Raw genomic sequence first — 18121 nt, 5'->3', positions numbered from 1 at the left:
AAAAAGCTGCACCTCCACAGAGCCCCTGGAAGTCTTGGAAAGTGGCAGTTTTCCTTACATTATCTTTTCAAAGGAGTTTACTATCTAATTTGTGAGGTCACAGTGCCTGTCACCATCTTTCATATACAGTGTATGGATAAGTAGCTTTGTTTTTTGCTTGTTGTTGTATTTTCACTTATTCTTCGTTGTTATTGTTTTTAAACTGAATACCGTTATTATTTGTGTGAAGAGAGCTTTCGCTATGTAGCTCATGGCTAATGCTATTAGTGCTTAGTTGTGATAGTTGAGGTAGTTTGATAGCTAATTTGTCAGTGGATTCCATCAGGTTCCCGTCCCTCTCCGCTTTGTACGTAATGACGCAGGAGAACGTCATGGACGGCGTACACTGCGTGACGCGTCAAATCTTCCAACTCAACCGCCGCTTCCTGGCCGGCCCAGGCAGCCGCCCCAGGCCCCGCTCCTCACTGAACCGCTATCCGCTTATTATTGTTATCACACCGACTGAAGAGAGCTCCGCTCCGGCTGCGTGGAGCTGTCGCCGGGATGAGTGGACGGAAAGGCTAAAATTTGCACATCCTCCGCAGAAGTCTCGCCGCTTGGTTAGTGTTTGACTTCTTTTTATTTGTTTGGGTAGTTAAAGGCTTGCAGGGAACTGATTGTTTGTATTTGTCTTCCTCCAATAAGAAACGTTACTGTAAAACTCCAATGGCAGCTAACTCCACGGAGAAGCTTATCTGCTTATCACAAGTTTTATTGTCGCAGGAGCTGAGCGCTGCCGTTTTCTGTTTTTATTTTTTGTGTGTGCACAGATATCATCTGCTGCCACTCATTGGATTAACTCTCACAGCCCCATTTTCCTGTCCTTTCACACCCAGCAACATGAACACACAGTGGTACACTCACACATTTATCAGTCTCAATGAAGAAGCTGGAAACCTTCATTACATTTGTTTTAAAGGAGTTTAGATACATATGATGATGGGATTTTTGAGTGGTTGGTTTATTGGCTCTTAGTAATAAAATTGGGAATTTATGTTATTTCATGTCATGTTTCCAAATATTATTTTTTCCATATATATATATATATATATATATATATATATATATTATATGTCCGTATATAGGCTTTATTATATACTTGTCTATAATAAGAATAATAAGTCTAATAAAATGAGTGCTGTGCATTAATCTTGCTATTGTTACAGCAGCGCGGGGCTGAGCGAGGTGCAGCCTGAGGAGCAGCTGCTGTGGTGATGGTGTTGGACTTGGGCGCAGTCTTCATGGATCGGGTCGAGGGTGAAAGAAGTGCTGGGGACCTGTTGAAAACAGACGCTCGAGAAGATCCACCCAGAGCTGTTAAAAGGTGCGGCGTCACAAAAAGGGAGACGGTGTCACACAACGGGCTCGCAGCCCCGACGAGCTGCAGCAGCCAGGTAGTACAGAGAAGATCATCAACATCATCGTCATCAAAATGTGGGACTGCATCCAGAACGCCACTCCGGAGGCCCCTCAGCCTGGAGGTGACATCCCAGCGCATGAGAGGGTCTCAGGAGCAAATGGTGGACCGGAGGATCCTACAGCCTCCTTGGCGCAGTGGTACGGCTGCCCCCTCCCCCCCGGCTCGTAGCCTGACCAGCCCCAGCCTGGGAGCGAGTGGCTGGATGCGCCGTAGTGAAAGCACCTGCTCCGTGAATTACTCCCTGGGGCTGCGGGGCAGTAAGGGGCAAATGCGACCGGCCACCTCCCTCCCTCATATTGCTAAAGGAGTGGGTGGTTCAACAATCCCTACAGCCACCAGGCCCTGCCTGCTCGTTGCCCTCAGACCTCTAAACTTGGAGCAGGAGAAGCAGGCTTTCTTCCAGTCTGACTACAAGTATGAGCCTCAGTTTGAGTATGTGCAGCCTGAGCCCAGGAGCGTGCTGGACAAGTACAGAGAAGGCTCGGGTCTCTTTCTTGAACAGGTGTGTCACATTCAACCAGTCTAACAGTCAGCTCTGAGCTCATGAGATCATGAGGATGATGGTAATGATGATGATGTGTTTAACTGCAGGCAGTTGGGATCATGGAGTGCGTCCTGAGGAAGTTTGGCTCCTATGAGAACTTTGAGGAGGTGACTGGTGGCAGCGTTCTGCCTAAAAGTCAGGTGTGGGCTGCTGTGCGCAAATACCTGCAGAAAGAGGGCTGTGTGGGGGAGGTGAGTGCAGTAGCCAGATTTCAGTATATCTCTGCAGGAAAGACTTTATTGTGTCCATTGGCTTTAGTTTAATTATGTAAGCTTATAACAAAGCTTGATGGTGATTGATCAAAACGCTGAAAATGCTGAAAAAGCAAACAACACCCCCCCCCCCCCCCCCCCCAGAAGTGTTTTTGGTGAGACAGTAATGTGATAGCTGCAGAAGTGACAAGCTAACAGTAAACCTATATCTACACTTGAACCCTGTGACTGATTTAGCTGAATGACTTTCCACTAAGGGGCCGATGAGCAAAATCTGATGATTTTGTGTGTGTGTTTGTGTCTCCAGGTTGTTGTGCGTCTATCTGAAGAGCTGCTGTCTCAGGCTGTGATGGTGGTGGAAAACTGTCGTCCTACTCTGACCATTAACCTATCTGGGGCTCGACAGCACTGGCTGGAGGGAATGCTGAGACATGAGATCGGTGAGCAGATAATAATACCTAAGCTTGGTAGGAGTCTTTCCACATGGTTTCTATTCCCCATAGCAGTTGTGACACAAAGAGGTAATTGATTATTGTTATTGTTAATATGGCTGACATCATTTATGGTTTATAACAGTGGTCCCCAAACTCCGGGCCATGGAACAGTACCGGGTCTCTGAGTCGTTTGGTACCGGTCCGTGAGAGTTGAGGCTCGGGTGTGAAATTGATGGTTTTCAAACTTTTCATGGTTTTTATCGTTAACTCTGTTTCCCTGGGTCTTTCCTGTGTTGTAGCTGTGCGTCTTATTTTGAAAGAAATATTTATGCGTTACCATAGCGACCGGAGAGCATTAAGGGGCAGAGAGGAGGATGTTACTCTCAGTGTTGTTGTCAGGAGGACGCTGCTAATAAAGTTACACATTTACACAGTGAATTCGTGTTTATTATTATATTTACAAACTACCACAAGTTTTTGTCTCGGTCGATTCATTTTATTTTGCTGTATTTATCCGCCACACCGGTCCGTGGCACAAAAAAGGGGACCGCTGGTTTATTATAAGCTCTAGTCAAATGATTTGATTGAGCTTGAGTTGCAGCTCCCAGAGCAGAAAAATGAAGACTTATAACCAATTTTCAACTTCATGACAACAGCACGGGGCTGCGTTTTCATACAATTAGCCTGGCGGTGTCAGAATGGTAGACAACAAACTGACAAATGGTGTCATGCTGGCTATACTTTAATAAATGTCTGTGGTTGAATCAGCAGTCAGTTGCTAAACTTCAAGTGGCCTTGATGTTTCCATTGATGAAGAATGGACCCACTATCGTTGTGCCCCATATACCACACCAAACCATCACTTTTGTTGTTCCAACAGTCTTGGAGGGATCCATCCAATGTGGGTTAGTGTCAGACCAATAGTGGTGGTTTTGTTTGTTAACTTCACCATACACATAAGTTTGCCTCATCACTGAACAAAATCTTCTGCGTGAACTGAGGGTCCTGTTCCAGTTTTTGTTTTGCCCATTCTGCAAATTCTGTGCGCCGATCTGGGTCATCCTCGTTGAGATGCTGCAGTAGCTGGAGTTTGTAAGGGTGCCATTTGTGAGTAGCTAATATCCGCCGAAGGGATGTTCGACTAATGCCACTCTCCAGTGACATGCGGCGAGTGCTACGCTGTGGGCTCTTGCTGAATGAAGCTACGACAGCCACTGATGTTTCTTCATTAGTGACAGTTTTCTTGCGTCCACATTTTTGCAAATCCAACACTGAACCAGTTTCACGAAACTTAGCAAGCAGTTTGCTGACTGTAGCATGGGAGATGGGTGGTCTCGTAGGGTGTCTTGCATTGAAATCTGCTGCAATGACCCGGTTACTGCGTTCACCAGATATCAACACAATTTCGATCCGCTCCTCACGTGTTAACCTCTTCGACATGTCAATGGCTGTGAACAAAGAGAAACTTGTAAATAACTCATGAAAGAATAAAGTTACGTTGAAACCAAGCACACCATTGTTTTTCTTGTGACATTACCAATAAGTTTGATGTGTCACATGGCCCTCTTCCTATTGAAAAAAAGAAAAGTTGTATCCAAGATGGCCGACTTGTAAATGGCCACCATGGTCACCACCCATCTTGAGGAGTTTGCCCCCTCACATATACTAATGTGCCACAAACAGGACTTTAATATCACCAACCATCCCCATGTTATTACGGTGTATCCATATAAATAACCCATGTCTGTCAGTGCGCCCCAGGGTGGCTGTGGTTACATTGTAGCTTACCATCACCAGTGTGTGAATGTGTGCGTGAATGGGTGGATGACTGGATATGTAAAGCGCTTTGGGGTCCTTAGGGACTAGTAAAGCGCTATATAAATACAGGCCATTTACCATTTACCATTTTAAATGGCCCACCCTGTATATGTATACAAGTGTGCACATAGCACTGCAGCAGACTGCTGAGGATCTGATTGTTAATAAAGTTGTATGTTCTCTATGTCAAAGTTTGAATTGATGGAGCCTGTGATATTGGGAGTTACAGTGTGCCTGCTCCAAACCCACCCATGTCTGTTCAGAGATTTCCTGCTGTTATGAGAATCTGTTCTTCTCACCGGTCTGCACCTTTGTGCTGATTCCTGAAAGAACCAGATTTTTGCCAGATTACAAATTAATCTGCGGGAGAGTTCAGTGTAATGCCCTCATCAGCCCTGGGCTAAAAAAATCACTGTTACTGTATGCCAGTTAGCATGCTGATAGCATTTGGGTCAAACCACAGTGGTACATTTGAAAGGTGACAGAGTGGTTTTTAGATATGTGTTTTATCAAACTACAGTGTGAAGCATGTGCAGACAGCATAGAGGGGCAGTAAAGTGACTGCAGACGCTTTCCTTCCTCTCAGGCACACATTATCTGCGAGGTGTTAACAACAGCGTGCAGCCATGGGCCACCGCCGAAGGTAGGAAGCAGTTTGGACTTAAACCAGCTAATCCCACAGAGGAGGGCCTGGCCAGCCTGCACAGTGTGCTGCTACGGAAACAGCCCTACCTGTGGCGCGCAGCTCTGCTCTACTACACAGTGTACCACGCCACCAGCATGAGCTTCAGCCAGCTCTTCAGTCACATAGCACGGTTCGTCCAGGACCCGGACGTCCGCTGGGAGTACTGCCTGCGAGCCAAGAGGGGACAGACGGACACCTCGCAGCCCGGTGAGCGTGCACAAACAAACACACACAAAAAACATGCAAAATTAATAGACTTGGCATTTTCCTAGGCAAAACCTATAAGATTGAATGCAATGAAATGTAACAGTATGAGGTTAGGATTTCATGCAGTGATTAACTTTGACTATTTAGGCTTTTTTTCTTCTATAATGAGTCTCTCCTGAGTGGGGAAAAAGTCTAAAATAACCTTTAATATAATAATATGAACACCCAAACATAAAGCCTGTAATCCAAAAAATGATCCCAGCGAAAAACTGTGAAAACGTGTTTTCATGATGTTTGTCATATTGAAATGTTTCATATGATCAAACAAATTTAAACATTAGACAAAGATAACACAAGTAAACACAAATTACAACATCAAGTAACTGTGGTGTATCGCATCTTTGGAAGCATTTACGAGTTCAGTTTCCCAGCCACACCCAGGCCTGATTATCGCCACACCTGTTCACAAACAAGCCCGGCTATAAAAGGTTATAAAGCCACGTCTAAAGCTGCCAGATAACATTCTGGTGATCCCCGAGACTTTTGGGAAAATACTCTGTGGACTGATGAGACAAAAGCATGAATTTTGCTGTTTACCAAAAAATACTCGTAAATACTCTAGGAATTACAAGTAAGCCTGCAGTCTGAGAGCAAAGAGCTCTAACGGGGTGGCACGGTTGGATACGGCCTGATTATTCAAGACCTTGTATGTGGGAAGCCAATACAGGAGAAATCTGCTCTCTCTTTCTAGTCCCTGTCAGGACTCTTGCTGCAGCATTTTGGATTAACTGAAGGCTTTTCAGCGAGATTTTAGAACTTCCTGATAGTATAAATGCACAAACTTGTTTTTTACCATCACTCTGAGACAGGAAGTTTCTAATTTTACATGTTACAAGAAAAATGTTTTTATTTCTTTCAGTGCCACTCCCTATATAGGTTTGGACTTCCCACTTGATAATAAACACGTTCATTTAGAAACTACATTTAGTGTTTACTTGTGTTAGCATTGTCTAATATTTAAATTTCTCTGATTATCTGAAACATTTAAGTGAGACAAACATTCAAAAAAATAGGAAATCAGAAAGGGAGCGCACACTTTTTTACACCACTGTAACTTAACACAGCTAATTACTAGTGCTGTCAGCGTTACTTAAAATGACGTTAATGCCATAACCGCATTAACACGGCAAATCTCCGTTAGCGAGTCGCCCCGTGCGTGGGGCTGCATGCCGTGGTTAGCTTGTTAATGCGGTTATGGGGTTAACATCTTTTTAACGAGAGTAACGCTGACAGCACTAGTGATTAGCTGTCAAGTGTCAGTGTAGCACTCAAATACACCATGCCTCTGTGGACTGTGGTGGTGGTTTTGTGGTTTCATTAATATCAGTTTAGGGTTCTTTTTCAGCAGAAATAAATGATAAAATGAGAATTATGAAAACCTCAACTTGAATGTTCACATTTAAATTTTGGAAATATGTGCAAATTGGCTAATATGTAGATATTATTAAAATTCTATTTCTGAAAACCTAATATCCCATAATAGTCTTAACTCTTTAGTCCTTGAAAGCCATCCATCCATTTGCTTCCGCTTATCCTTTTTAGGGTCGTGGGGGGACTGGAGCATATCGAAGCGGTCTTAGGGAGAGGCGGGGCACACTCTGGACAGGTTGCCAGTCTGTCACAGGGCTAACACACAGACACAGACAACCAATCACACTCACATTCACACCTATGGGCAATTAACCTATCCACACTAACTGCATGTCTTTGGACTGTGGGAGGAAACCGGAGCACCAGGGGAGAACCCACGCAAACATGCGGCGAACATGCAAACCTCACACAGAAAGATGCCGGCCTAATGGTGGAATTGAACCCAGGAGCTTCTTGCTGTGAGGCAACAGTGCTAACCACCAAGCCTACTTGGAATAACCCTTGAAGTAGAGCAGGGCGATATGACAAAAAATATTTATCACGATATACATTTGAAAATTTGCGATGACGATATAACTGACGATATAATTGACACGAGACAAAATGCTTTACAACTCCACAACTTTATCATGATGATGAGTTTGGTTGGCACAGTGGCACTTTTCCTTCATCTTTCTTTTTGCAAGTGTTTTTCTTTTTGCAGGTGTTTTTCTTTTTGCAGGTGTTTTTCTTTTTGCAGGTGTTTTTCTTTTTGCAAGTGTTTTCTGAAGTTGCAGTCCGTTTGGCCTCTCAGGGCCACCGTAATATCACGATATATATTTGAAAATTTGCGATAACAATATAACTGACTATATAATTTCTGCGAGACAAAATACAACTCCACAACTTTACTAGCGCAAAAAAACCCCATCCATTTATTTTACTTAAACAAGCAGCTGTTTTTTTTATGTGCATTAAAGCTATGAAAATGAAAAACATTTAACAGTGTAAAAGTAAATTCCTTGCTGAAAGTTTAACCAAAAGGCATTTCCAGTAGAAATGGGCTGACATATCCTGAGCATAACCATGTATAATATCCACTGAAGTTAAAAAGAGGTGCTTTGCTACATTAAACTGCAGTGTGCCAAATAAAAAAGTCAAATATGTATTTTTCGGACCATAAGGTGCATGGGATTATTAGACACATTAAGCGAAACAAAGCAGTCAGATAAATCAAACTTTATTCAACTCATTCTTCTTGTTTCCTCCACTTCTGTACCATTGATTCATTAATGCTGTATTCTATCACAGCTGCTCTATTCCCATGTTGTTGCAGTATATTAATGACTAACCTCGTATTGTGGATGGATTATCTCAGTTGTTCTCCAGACTGAAGTTTGGTCTGTTTACAGCATCCTGCCATGCGATTGCATTTGTCTCTAACCATCAGGAACCAGGAACGTTAACTTTTATCGAGTGGAAAATGTTAGCGTTCATCCTGCAGCTTCACTGTTTATGTTATGCTAACATAGCTGTGTCGCTAGCGATCACGTAGCACATCACTATATAGCAGCTAGCCCAATTTCAGTAACCTTACAAACGTCACTGCTGTGTAGTTTTCTGTCTTCATTTATGTTGGAAGTGATAGCAGAGCTGTACGTTTGAATTTTTTTTTCAGAAATCTCTCAGTCAGAACATGCTATATCATGCTTAGGCAACTAGCGAGCTAACTTCCTGCTAGCTTCTAACTCCGTTAAACAGTGTTGGGAAGGTTACTTTTAAAATGTATTCCATGACAGATTACAGAATACATGTCCCAAAATGTATTCTGTAACGTATTCCGTTACGTTACTCAATGAGAGTAACGTATTCTGAATACTTTGGATTACTTAATATATTATCATGCTGTTTACAACTACATGAATGTACTATTGCTGTGATTTATTACTGTTACTGAAGGTCCGCGGCTCCGAACCGTAGTAAAGGGACCTCTGGCTAATACGGCGGGTTCTGTGTCGGCTCGTAGCTGAAAACTAGCTTTACTTTGTTGTCTGGGTCACTTTGCTAGCGAGAGACAGAGAGAGGCGTTGAAAGGCTGCTCCAACAGAACTTATTGTTTTTGGAGGAAAACACGAACACGGTGTACAGTCGAGTCTTAATAGCTTACTTACAGCTGGGCTCGTCAGGCTCTCTTCTTGGCTGCAGTGGTTATTATTATATTTACATGCTTCCAGCTCCCGTTTCTGCTCAATGACAGCTCGTACTTTTCCTTTTTCTCCCTCCCTCGCTCACAGACACATAACGTGTATGGCAGTCCATTCTCCCTGCAGCACGGACTACACTGCCCATGATGCTACATTCTTTAGAGCTATACCTGTAGCATTCTGCCTGTTAGCTTAGCACAACAACAACAGGCGCTCTCTCACCCAGGAAACACGCAGAGAGAGCGTGTCACCCTGTAACCATGGCAACCGTAACGCTGCCGCCTGGAACAACAGAACGTAGCTGTCAAACAAAACCCAAACAGTCCTGACCCGCGACAATATGAAACAGGGAAGTACCGCCGTGTAATCCATTTATTTCAACAAAGTAACTGTATTCTAAATACCACCTTTTTAAACGGTAACTGTAACGGAATACAGTTACTCATATTTTGTATTTTAAATACGTAACGGCGGTACATGTATTCCGTTACTCCCCAACACTGCCGTTAAATGTAATAAATTCTGTTTTCATGGATGCCTGGATGTTAAACTTCATAGTTACACCTGGTAAAGCAGCAACGCTGATCATTTTATTAAAGATGGAAGAACTTAGACAGTTTTTAACTCTCAGTGATGTTCGTTTGACTTCGGGACCTTAAAGGACGGGGTTTAGGACCCAGATTACTCCCAGATTTACGAGCACCTTAGTCCGACAAATACGGCAATAACGACGGCCCGCTTGTATGTTCTACAAAAAAAATGTGCTTTGTTGTGTATCTGATGGACAAACACCAAACCAGTTAAGTTGCACCATTTTTACAAACTAATTCTAATTGTACTGGTATTACCATGAACGGTATAATATGGCCCAGCCCTAGAATCATGTATGATTTTCGTTCCACTTCTCACGTGTACACCACTTTGTATTGATCTTTCACGTGGAATTCCAATAAAATTGATTCATGTTTGTGGCTGTAATGTGACAAAATGTGGGAAAGTTCAAGGGGGCCGAATACTTTTGCAAGCCACTGTAGGCCTGCTTCTAGACCAAATTAAGTGGGTATGCATCAGACCTTAGTGAGGGTGGTCTCTGCCTTTGCAGCAAATCTGCTACAGCAAACAGTGCTACTAACCTGGCAAAGAAGATTTTATTATTTAAGTATTTTCAACTCTAAAGATGTGTTGGACCACAGGATCCTTTATAAAGTTCTTAAAACCTTTGGAGGAAGTTTCCCCCTTTTTTGTGTCTGTTTTGCAGGAACTAAAGGAACAATCGGGTTCTTAAAATCCCAGCTGTTGTGTTTTTGTTCATTTTGTTTTTTTAGCTCAAATTTCTGATAAGTGGTGCAACTCCAGTGTGTACATGATACATCTTCTTGAACAGGAAACTTTGCAAAGTGCAAAGGGTACGAGGGTATGACAAGCAGATCCCATCTGAGATGTTTTCTACGCACCACAGTGGAGGGGCGCCATAATGGTCTGGGGTGCTTTTTCCTTCAGTGGAAAAATGGAGCTTCAGGAGGTGCAGGAGCATCAAACGGCTGTTGGCTGAGTCCAGATATTGCAGAGAGCATCCCTCATGACTGAGGGCCCTGCTCTACCACCTGGCTGTAGCTCAGGTGGTAGAGCAGGTCATCTACTGATCGGAAGGTTGGTGGTTCGATTCCTGGCTTCCCCTAGTCTGCATGCCAAATATCCTTGGGCAAGATACTAACCCCAAATTGCTCTCTGATGCATCCATCGGAGTTTGAATGTGTGTGAATGTTATCTAGAAAGCACCTAGAGAAATGTGCTTGTGCGAATGGGTGTGAATGGGTGAATGCACAAGTTGTGTAAAGTGCTTTGAGTGCTCAGAAGAGTAGAAAAGCGCTATATAAGAACCAGTCCATTTACCATTTACCATTCATCTGTGTGGTAACGACTGGGTTTTTCACCAGAACAACTCCACAGTACACAATGCCTGCAGGACAAGGTCATTCTTCCAGGAGAATAACATCACTCTTTTGGACCGTCCTGCGTGTTCCCCTGATCTAAATCCAACTTTAGGGATGGATGGGAAGGGAAGTTTACAAAAATGGACAACAGTTCCAGACAGTAGATGCCCTTCGTGTGGCCGTCTGCACCACTTGGAGAAATGTTTCCACTCACCTCATGAAAATGCTTACATCAAGCATGCCACAATGAATTTTTGAAATGATCAACAATAATGGTGGAGCAACCCATCACTGAGTTCATGTTTGGAACTTTAATTTCTGTTTTGGGGGAGTTTACAGGGTTTTTTGGAGGTGTGGTCCTTATTAAACCCGATCCTTTTATCCCCATGATAGAACAGAGAAAGCCCGACTCATAGTGGTCAAAACATTTATATTTCTTTTTATTCAATCATCTTCCGGAAGAGAGAGCCCTGCACAGCCCAAACGCCAGTTGCAGAAACTCTAACATTAGAATTTAAAAACGTCTCACATATAGGTGTTATTTTGGTAATTTACACGTCACACAGTTTTGATACAAACACTCCTTATATGGTACAAGTTCCTCTTTTCTGTCTGGCTTCATGTATTTATTAATATACTTGTGTAGCTCTACGCTAACTTCCTGTTTTTTCAGCCTGGCTGAGCACTTAGTTTATGAGTCAAAAGTGGCCTTGCTGTACAAACCTTCATTATTAAATTACATAAAACAATATACAAGTGAGACCTAAAATAGAAACCTATTTAGGAGCAACACATGAATAAAAAGTTAGACAACATTAAGTCCACGCAGCCCTCAGTTTTAAACAAGCAGCAGCTTTCCTGTAAGCACCATTAAAACTTTACTGGGAAAAAGCTCAAAGGAGTTCTTTGTTATTTTACTCAGCCCTAAAAAATCTCTGAAATATGGTGCTTTTAATGGGGCTTACACTGGATAGCATTACTTTGTCCCCCAGTAACACTGCAAAGGATCTTGGAGTTCTTTCTGACCAGGATATTTTCTTAAGTGTGCGTATCAAACAAATATGTAAGACTGCTTTCTTCCATTTTATGAAATATCTCTAAAATGAGAAACATCCTGTCTCAGAGTGACGCTAAGTCTTTACCTTACAATATAAGTGCGTTGAGGCAACTGTTGTGGCTTGGTGCTATATAAACAAAATTGAATTGAATTGGAAAAAAATATTTAATTGTGCGTGTTTGCGTGGGTTCTCTCCGGGTACTCCGGCTTCCTCCCACCGTCCAAAGACATGCAGCTTGTGGGGATAGGTTAATTGGAAAATCCAAATTGCCATTAGGTGTGAATGTGCGAGTGAGTGTGAGCGCGAATGGTTGTCTGTCCCTGTGTGTTGGCCCTGCGACAGACTGGAGACCTGTCCAGGGTGTACCCCGCCTCTCGCCCTATGACAGCTGGGATAGGCTCCAGCGCCCCCCGCGACCCTGAAAAGGATAAGCGGAAGCGAATGGATGGATGGAATTGTGCAACATGACAAATAATCGTAATTGAAAAGTTAGAGGCTATTTAAATCCTGTAAGCATCATTTTACAAGCTCTTCTGTTAATCTCGCTAAATTAAAGAGCTAAACAATCAGAAATGTCAGCTGACCTTTAAATGAGCAAATCAAAGTGAACTCAAAACTGTAATCTGTAACTTTGATTTTTATTTTTGTATATTTCTGTCTTAGGTTGCTTCAGCAAAGATCAGGTGTATCTGGACGGGATCCTGCGGATTCTTCGGCATCGAAGGACCATTGACTTCAAAATGTTAACTTCTTTAGGCAAGGTCAGTCAGACTACCCACAAAAAAGACTTAGAATTAGATTTAGAAGTATTAAATTAAACCATAGATGGTGTTGAGCTCCCTTCATTGTGTTGCAATATGTGATAATATGTACACTCTCTGCCCTCCACATGGTTTCTACAGTTTTGGTCAGAAGTATTGAATAAATTTAAAACTCAAGGACTGGGTACATGGTAAATGGACTGATTCTTATATAGCGCTTTTCTACTCTCCCGGAGTACTCAAAGCGCTCTATACAACATGTCTCATTCACCCAATCACACCCATTCTCACAAGCACTTTATCTATACATAGTGCTTTCTAAGTACATTCACACACATTTATACTCCGATGGATGCATCGGAGAGCAAGTTGGGGTTAGTATCTTGCCCAAGGATACTTGACATGCAGACTGGAGGAGCCAGGGATCGAACCACCAACCTTCCGATCAGTAGGTGACCTGCTCTACCTCCTGAGCTACAGCCACCCTACATGAGTTGGAGTTTATGTTGAATGTGGTCCCCCATCTGTTTTGGGGATAACCACCTCAACAGCTACCAACCACCATGCTCCTTGCAGCAGCCTGGAACCCTGCAGAACTAGGCACCAACTCTTCATCCTCTCAAGGATATTTGAGGGTGCATGGCAGTTTGCACATTCAGTTCACATATGTTCTGTGGACTTGGAGAAAGCATTCAACCACATCCCTCGGAGTGTCCTGTGGGGGGTTCTTTGGGAGTATGGCGTGTCTGGCCCGATGCTTTGAGCCATTTGTTCTCTGTATAACCATTGCTCCCCTTTGTCACTGATTCTGTTCATAGTTTTTATGGACATAATCTTTAGGCACAGCAAGGTGTTTAAAGGTTTCTGCTTTGGTGGCTTGGGCAGTACGGTGGCATGGTGGTTAGCACTGTTGCCTCACAGAAGGTCGTGAGTTCAGTTCTACTATCAGGCCGGGAGCTTTCTGTGTGGAGTTTACATGTTTCTTCCCCATGTTTGTGTGGGTTTTCCCGGATACTCCGGCTTCCTCTAAATTGCCCATAGGTGTGAATGGTTGTCTGTGTCTATGTGTTAGCCCTGCAACAGACTGGCGACCTGTCCAGAGTGCACCCTGCCTCTCACCCTTAGACAGCCGGGATGGGCTTTAGCCCCCCCACGGCCCTGAAATAGATGCTATGGTGCCTTCAGAATCTCATGTCTGCTTTTTGCAAGTGATGTGGTGCTGTTGGCTTCATCGGGTGGTGGCCTCCAGCTCACACTGCAGCGGTTCAAAGTCTTAGGCCATGGTTCTCAGTTGCAAAAGGGTGGAGTGTCTACTCATTGCAGGGATAAATTGCTGCCCCAAATGGAGTAAGCTTTTTATCCATTGAACAACCAGCTTTGATGCATGGTTGGGATCATTGTCTTGTGGAACATCTTGTTGTTTACAAGAGTCAATCACTTAGCTGCAGATCTGAGGTGAAGTTCAAGAAGTGGGTGGTAGTCCTACTCCTTCATTATATCATCCTCTTTATGCAGTGTACCACTGTTAGCAAAATAGCTCCAGAGCGTAATGCTGCCACCACCCAGTGCAATGTTCTTAGGTTTGAAAGCCTCGCTTTGCTCTTCCAAATATATCTCTCGTCATTGTTGGCAAATAACTCGGTCTTTGTATCGTCTGACCATAAAACGTTTCCCCAGTAGGTATTTGGCTCGTCCATGTGGGCAGCTGCAAATTTACATGTAAAACTTGCTTCACTGTGGACAGCGATCCTGGTTTTCCACCAGTTTCCAGTTAATGGTAGGCTTGAGCCTGTGTTGTTCATGAACATACTAACCAGTTTTCAGTCATTTGAGGGTACATATTGAAAAAGGTGTGGGAGCAGTGCTTTATGTTTGGACGGTTCATGAGTCCTTTCTCCCTTGACATTTGTAGGTGTCTTATGAAGATGTGGAGAGACTCCGACATCTGGCAGTGCTCTCCAAAACTAGAATCCCGCATTTCATGCGAGACCAAGAGCGGTACCTGCAACATCTGGACCACATCATCACCATCAATGAGCTCGAGGATTCAACTCTGGAGCACCTTCTACCGTGACCATCCCACCCAAAGAGAAGAGGAACTGGAGGATCTTCAGACTCTACCATGTGGTGACCCAATTCTTGCTTAAGAGATCCAGTATTACTGATGCTTTGTTGGAGCAATTTTGTTTTCTTAAAACTTGAATGACACGAACAAAAGGGACATACACACTAACACCTCTATCTACATTTCACCTGTGTCCAATGCATGTTTGTGTGGCTTTTCCACAGAGCCAAGTACAGTTTCTGTGCCCCGTCGCCTTTACTGCTATTATGAAATTACCTCAGTACTAAAACATTATGATGTAATCAACTTTATATATGTAAACTCACTCATAATCACAGAAATGTTCACAATCACATGCTTTATTTATGCAATTATTTAAGTTTTTCTTTTTTTTACTTTGAGAAAACAGACTGAATGTTTCTGGTATTAGCTTTATACGTTCTTTTTTAGACTGCGTTGTTTTTATGCCTTTGATTATTTGCATTTTAAAAAGAAGACACCAAGGACACATTTCAAAACTGAGACCGTGAATCTTAAAGATATCAAGTGCCAGCAGACTCAGTCTGACCTTCCACCAGGGATAATTAAAATATCAGTGTTATTAAGAAGATAATCAGCTCTTTTATCACTGTCTTAACAGTGTCCTTGGTCGTCTTTGATTATCAGTATGCTACTGTGATGTGTGCCTGAGACCCTGACCCCAACTTCACCCCACTGCGCAACAACCAAATTTTCCTTTGAAACGTTGGAGGAATGGTTGAACATTTTGGGTTGCTTACGTTTATTGAATAACTTGCAGAGTTATATTACGATTTATAGGACTGTCATGTCTTTGTAGTTAAACCGCTTCTATGCTTTGTGTTAAAGAAGGCAAATAAGGGTTTGCTTACTCTGAGCTGAGTCTGTCTAAAAATACTTTATTTCATTACTTGGCACATCAGCCTCGTCAGTCTGGTTTTTGCTATGTGCTAAAATATTTTCTAAACAAACAGTAAAAACTTCCTGGCTGGAAAAATGAAGTCACTGCGGAACTTGTGACAATAGGTCTCTGTTTTGATCTCTGCAAACACTTTGCTGCTGAGTTGATGGGCTCAGTCACTCGTTTACTAATTACTAAACTAATTAGGTCTGTAAATCTTGGTCATACCATAAAAATCCATAAAATCTATATCAAGTGAGTCATGACAACAAAGTCCCTGATATTTCAGGTGAGCTTTGCAATGCTGCTTAATGCCTTAATGACTCATTGTTAGTCCTGTGGCCAGGAATCACGATCTTTATTCCCGTTGTAGCAGTGAAACTGAAGCTCAGTTCTCTCGGTGCAAACAAAGAGTCACACAAAAAATTACATTTAAGTTACAGTTCCAGCCAGGCTAAATGTTCCCTGATTAGTGTGTCGCTGTTGGTGGCCTTTAGCTGTGGCTTTATATTTAACTGAGTCTTTTCCGTGATGGAATCAGTCTCTTATGACTCTGCAAGAGAGCAAATGTAGGTATTTCCCCTAAAAGTCTCAGTCTTTATTGGAAAATGTGCTAAAGTAACATTTTTAATACTGTGTTGGGCTTTTTGAGTCCGTCTCATCCAGACCGAGTCGCTTGTTAAGGAGGAAACAGGGGTGTAGTGGGTGTGCCTTTAATGGGTGTAGCGCTCATCTGCTGTAGCTAGCCATGTGTTTTGTAAGCTGCTTTTATTGTGTTTGACACTTCAAACTTTAGATGTGAGTCATTTTGGGCCAAGCTGTCAGTCAGCACAGAGAAACCAGAAGAACCAGGTCACAGCAGCATCACGACACTAGCCTCGAGTTTTTAACTTGAAGATGAAAAGACCGGGCCAACATGTGAACTCTACGAACACGGTGCATTTTAAACACTTGGATTTGAAGATCAACATGTAACCCAATTATATTCTGCTGTGTTTACGGTTTTAGCCACGTGATAAGCTGATATTTTAGATGTGACCTTAACGGCAGCCTGGTTTCACCTAAACGAATGCACCGATTTATAAACGCACGAATGTTGCAGAAGTGTTATTTTGTGGAAAACAACTTGAATTTCCAGTTTATTTATTAAAATGTACATACACTGTTTCTGGTCTGTTTCATGTTGCACATCACTCACCAGGACAAACCAAACTCTAATCAGGATTTTTAATTTTTAATTCAATTCAATTTCTTTATTGTCCCACAAGGGGAAATTAGTTTAGCAGCAGGATATAAATAAACAGAACAATACTATAAAATAATAATGACAATAATAGTGATAGAAAGTCCAAGGACAGTTATTTGCCATTGAGGAGACAAGATGCAGTGGGGATAAAAGAGACCTGGAGTCTTTTAGTCTTCCTCACAGGTACTCTAAAACGGCGGCCGGAAGGCAACAACTCAAACTCACTGTGAAGTGGATGGTTCAAACAATTAATAATAGAATGAGCCTTTCTAAGCACATTTCTATTGTAAATGGCCAAAAGTCCATCTTGCCAGCGCCCTGAAATTTTGCTAGCAGTTTTTACCAGAAGTCCCAACCGATTCTTATTCTTCACCGTCAGGTTACCAAACCAGGCAGCGATACAAAAAGACATCACAGATTCGATAAAACTTCTATAACCCAATTTCGCTGTCCAAGAAACTGCACAATGACAATAAAAAGCTCTAAGTCTAAGTCTCTAAAACAAAGAAAACATCTCAGATGAGACATTAAAAGATCTCATTTTCCTTAAAAAGAACAGTCTTTGTTGAACTTTTTTAGTAGTAGCATCAGCATGACATTCAAAACACAGTTTATGGTCAAGTACCACACCTAGATATTTATAACTCTCAACTATCCCAATATCGGCAGTTTTAATGATAGTGGGTGATGAGCTATAAGAGGACTTCCTAAAATCAATAATCATGTCTTTAGTTTTTGACACATTAAGTGAAAGGAAGGAATCATCACACCAATTCACAAAATCATCTACAACCTGTCCATGGCCTGACTCGCCCCCACAAGAAGACTGACGATTACTGCGTCGTCAGCAAACTTCAAGATGTGTCTGTTCGTGAAATTGCTGCAACACTCACTCATGTACAGAATGAACAGAAGGGCAGAGAGGCAACATGCTGGGGTGATGCAGTAGAGGAGGAGAGCACATCAGAAAACACATGATTCACCCTCACGCATTGTGACCTATTAGAAAGTCTGTCACCCAGCCGACCAGACTAGTGTCAAGCTTGAAATGATTGTAAAGCCTGTCAGCAAGTAAGAAGGGTTGAATTGTATTGAATGCCGATGAAAAGTCAGCAAATAATAATCTTGCATGGGTGTGGGGGGCCTCAAGATGCTTATACAAGAG

General features: G+C 42.6%; 1 protein-coding gene and 1 long non-coding RNA gene across 5 annotated transcripts; one reads left to right on the top strand and one right to left on the bottom strand.

The window, feature by feature from the left end:
- The first annotated feature begins 376 nt into the window (after positions 1 to 376).
- kiaa0895l lies at positions 377 to 16877 on the top strand. Of its 4 annotated transcripts, none has more exons than XM_085161871.1 (7): positions 379 to 599; positions 1209 to 1961; positions 2051 to 2194; positions 2523 to 2655; positions 5054 to 5359; positions 12629 to 12726; positions 14639 to 16877. In XM_085161871.1, the coding sequence occupies exons 2-7, from the start codon at positions 1254 to 1256 to the stop codon at positions 14798 to 14800; spliced, it is 1551 nt and encodes a 516-aa protein (XP_085017997.1). In that variant the 5' UTR covers positions 379 to 599; positions 1209 to 1253; the 3' UTR covers positions 14801 to 16877. The 4 variants fall into 4 exon arrangements, 3 of the variants coding, with proteins under 3 accessions (XP_085018009.1, XP_085017997.1, XP_085017991.1); XM_085161865.1 differs by having other exon boundaries at positions 380 to 599; positions 1206 to 1961; XR_014874422.1 differs by lacking the exons at positions 12629 to 12726; positions 14639 to 16877 and adding an exon at positions 7530 to 7701 and having other exon boundaries at positions 377 to 599; positions 1206 to 1961; positions 5054 to 7493.
- LOC146525116 (uncharacterized) lies at positions 4395 to 10884 on the bottom strand. The gene is made up of 2 exons (XR_014874459.1): positions 9475 to 10884; positions 4395 to 8517 (listed from the first exon to the last, which is right to left on the bottom strand). It is a non-coding gene; the product is annotated as an uncharacterized LOC146525116 (long non-coding RNA).
- Positions 16878 to 18121: the final 1244 nt, after the last annotated feature.

This window comes from Neolamprologus multifasciatus, chromosome 1 (genome assembly GCF_963576455.1).
Source record: "Neolamprologus multifasciatus chromosome 1, fNeoMul1.2, whole genome shotgun sequence".
Taxonomy (NCBI): domain Eukaryota; kingdom Metazoa; phylum Chordata; class Actinopteri; order Cichliformes; family Cichlidae; genus Neolamprologus; species Neolamprologus multifasciatus.
Note: the sequence above shows the minus strand (reverse complement) of the source record. Positions and strands in the feature narration are given on the sequence as shown.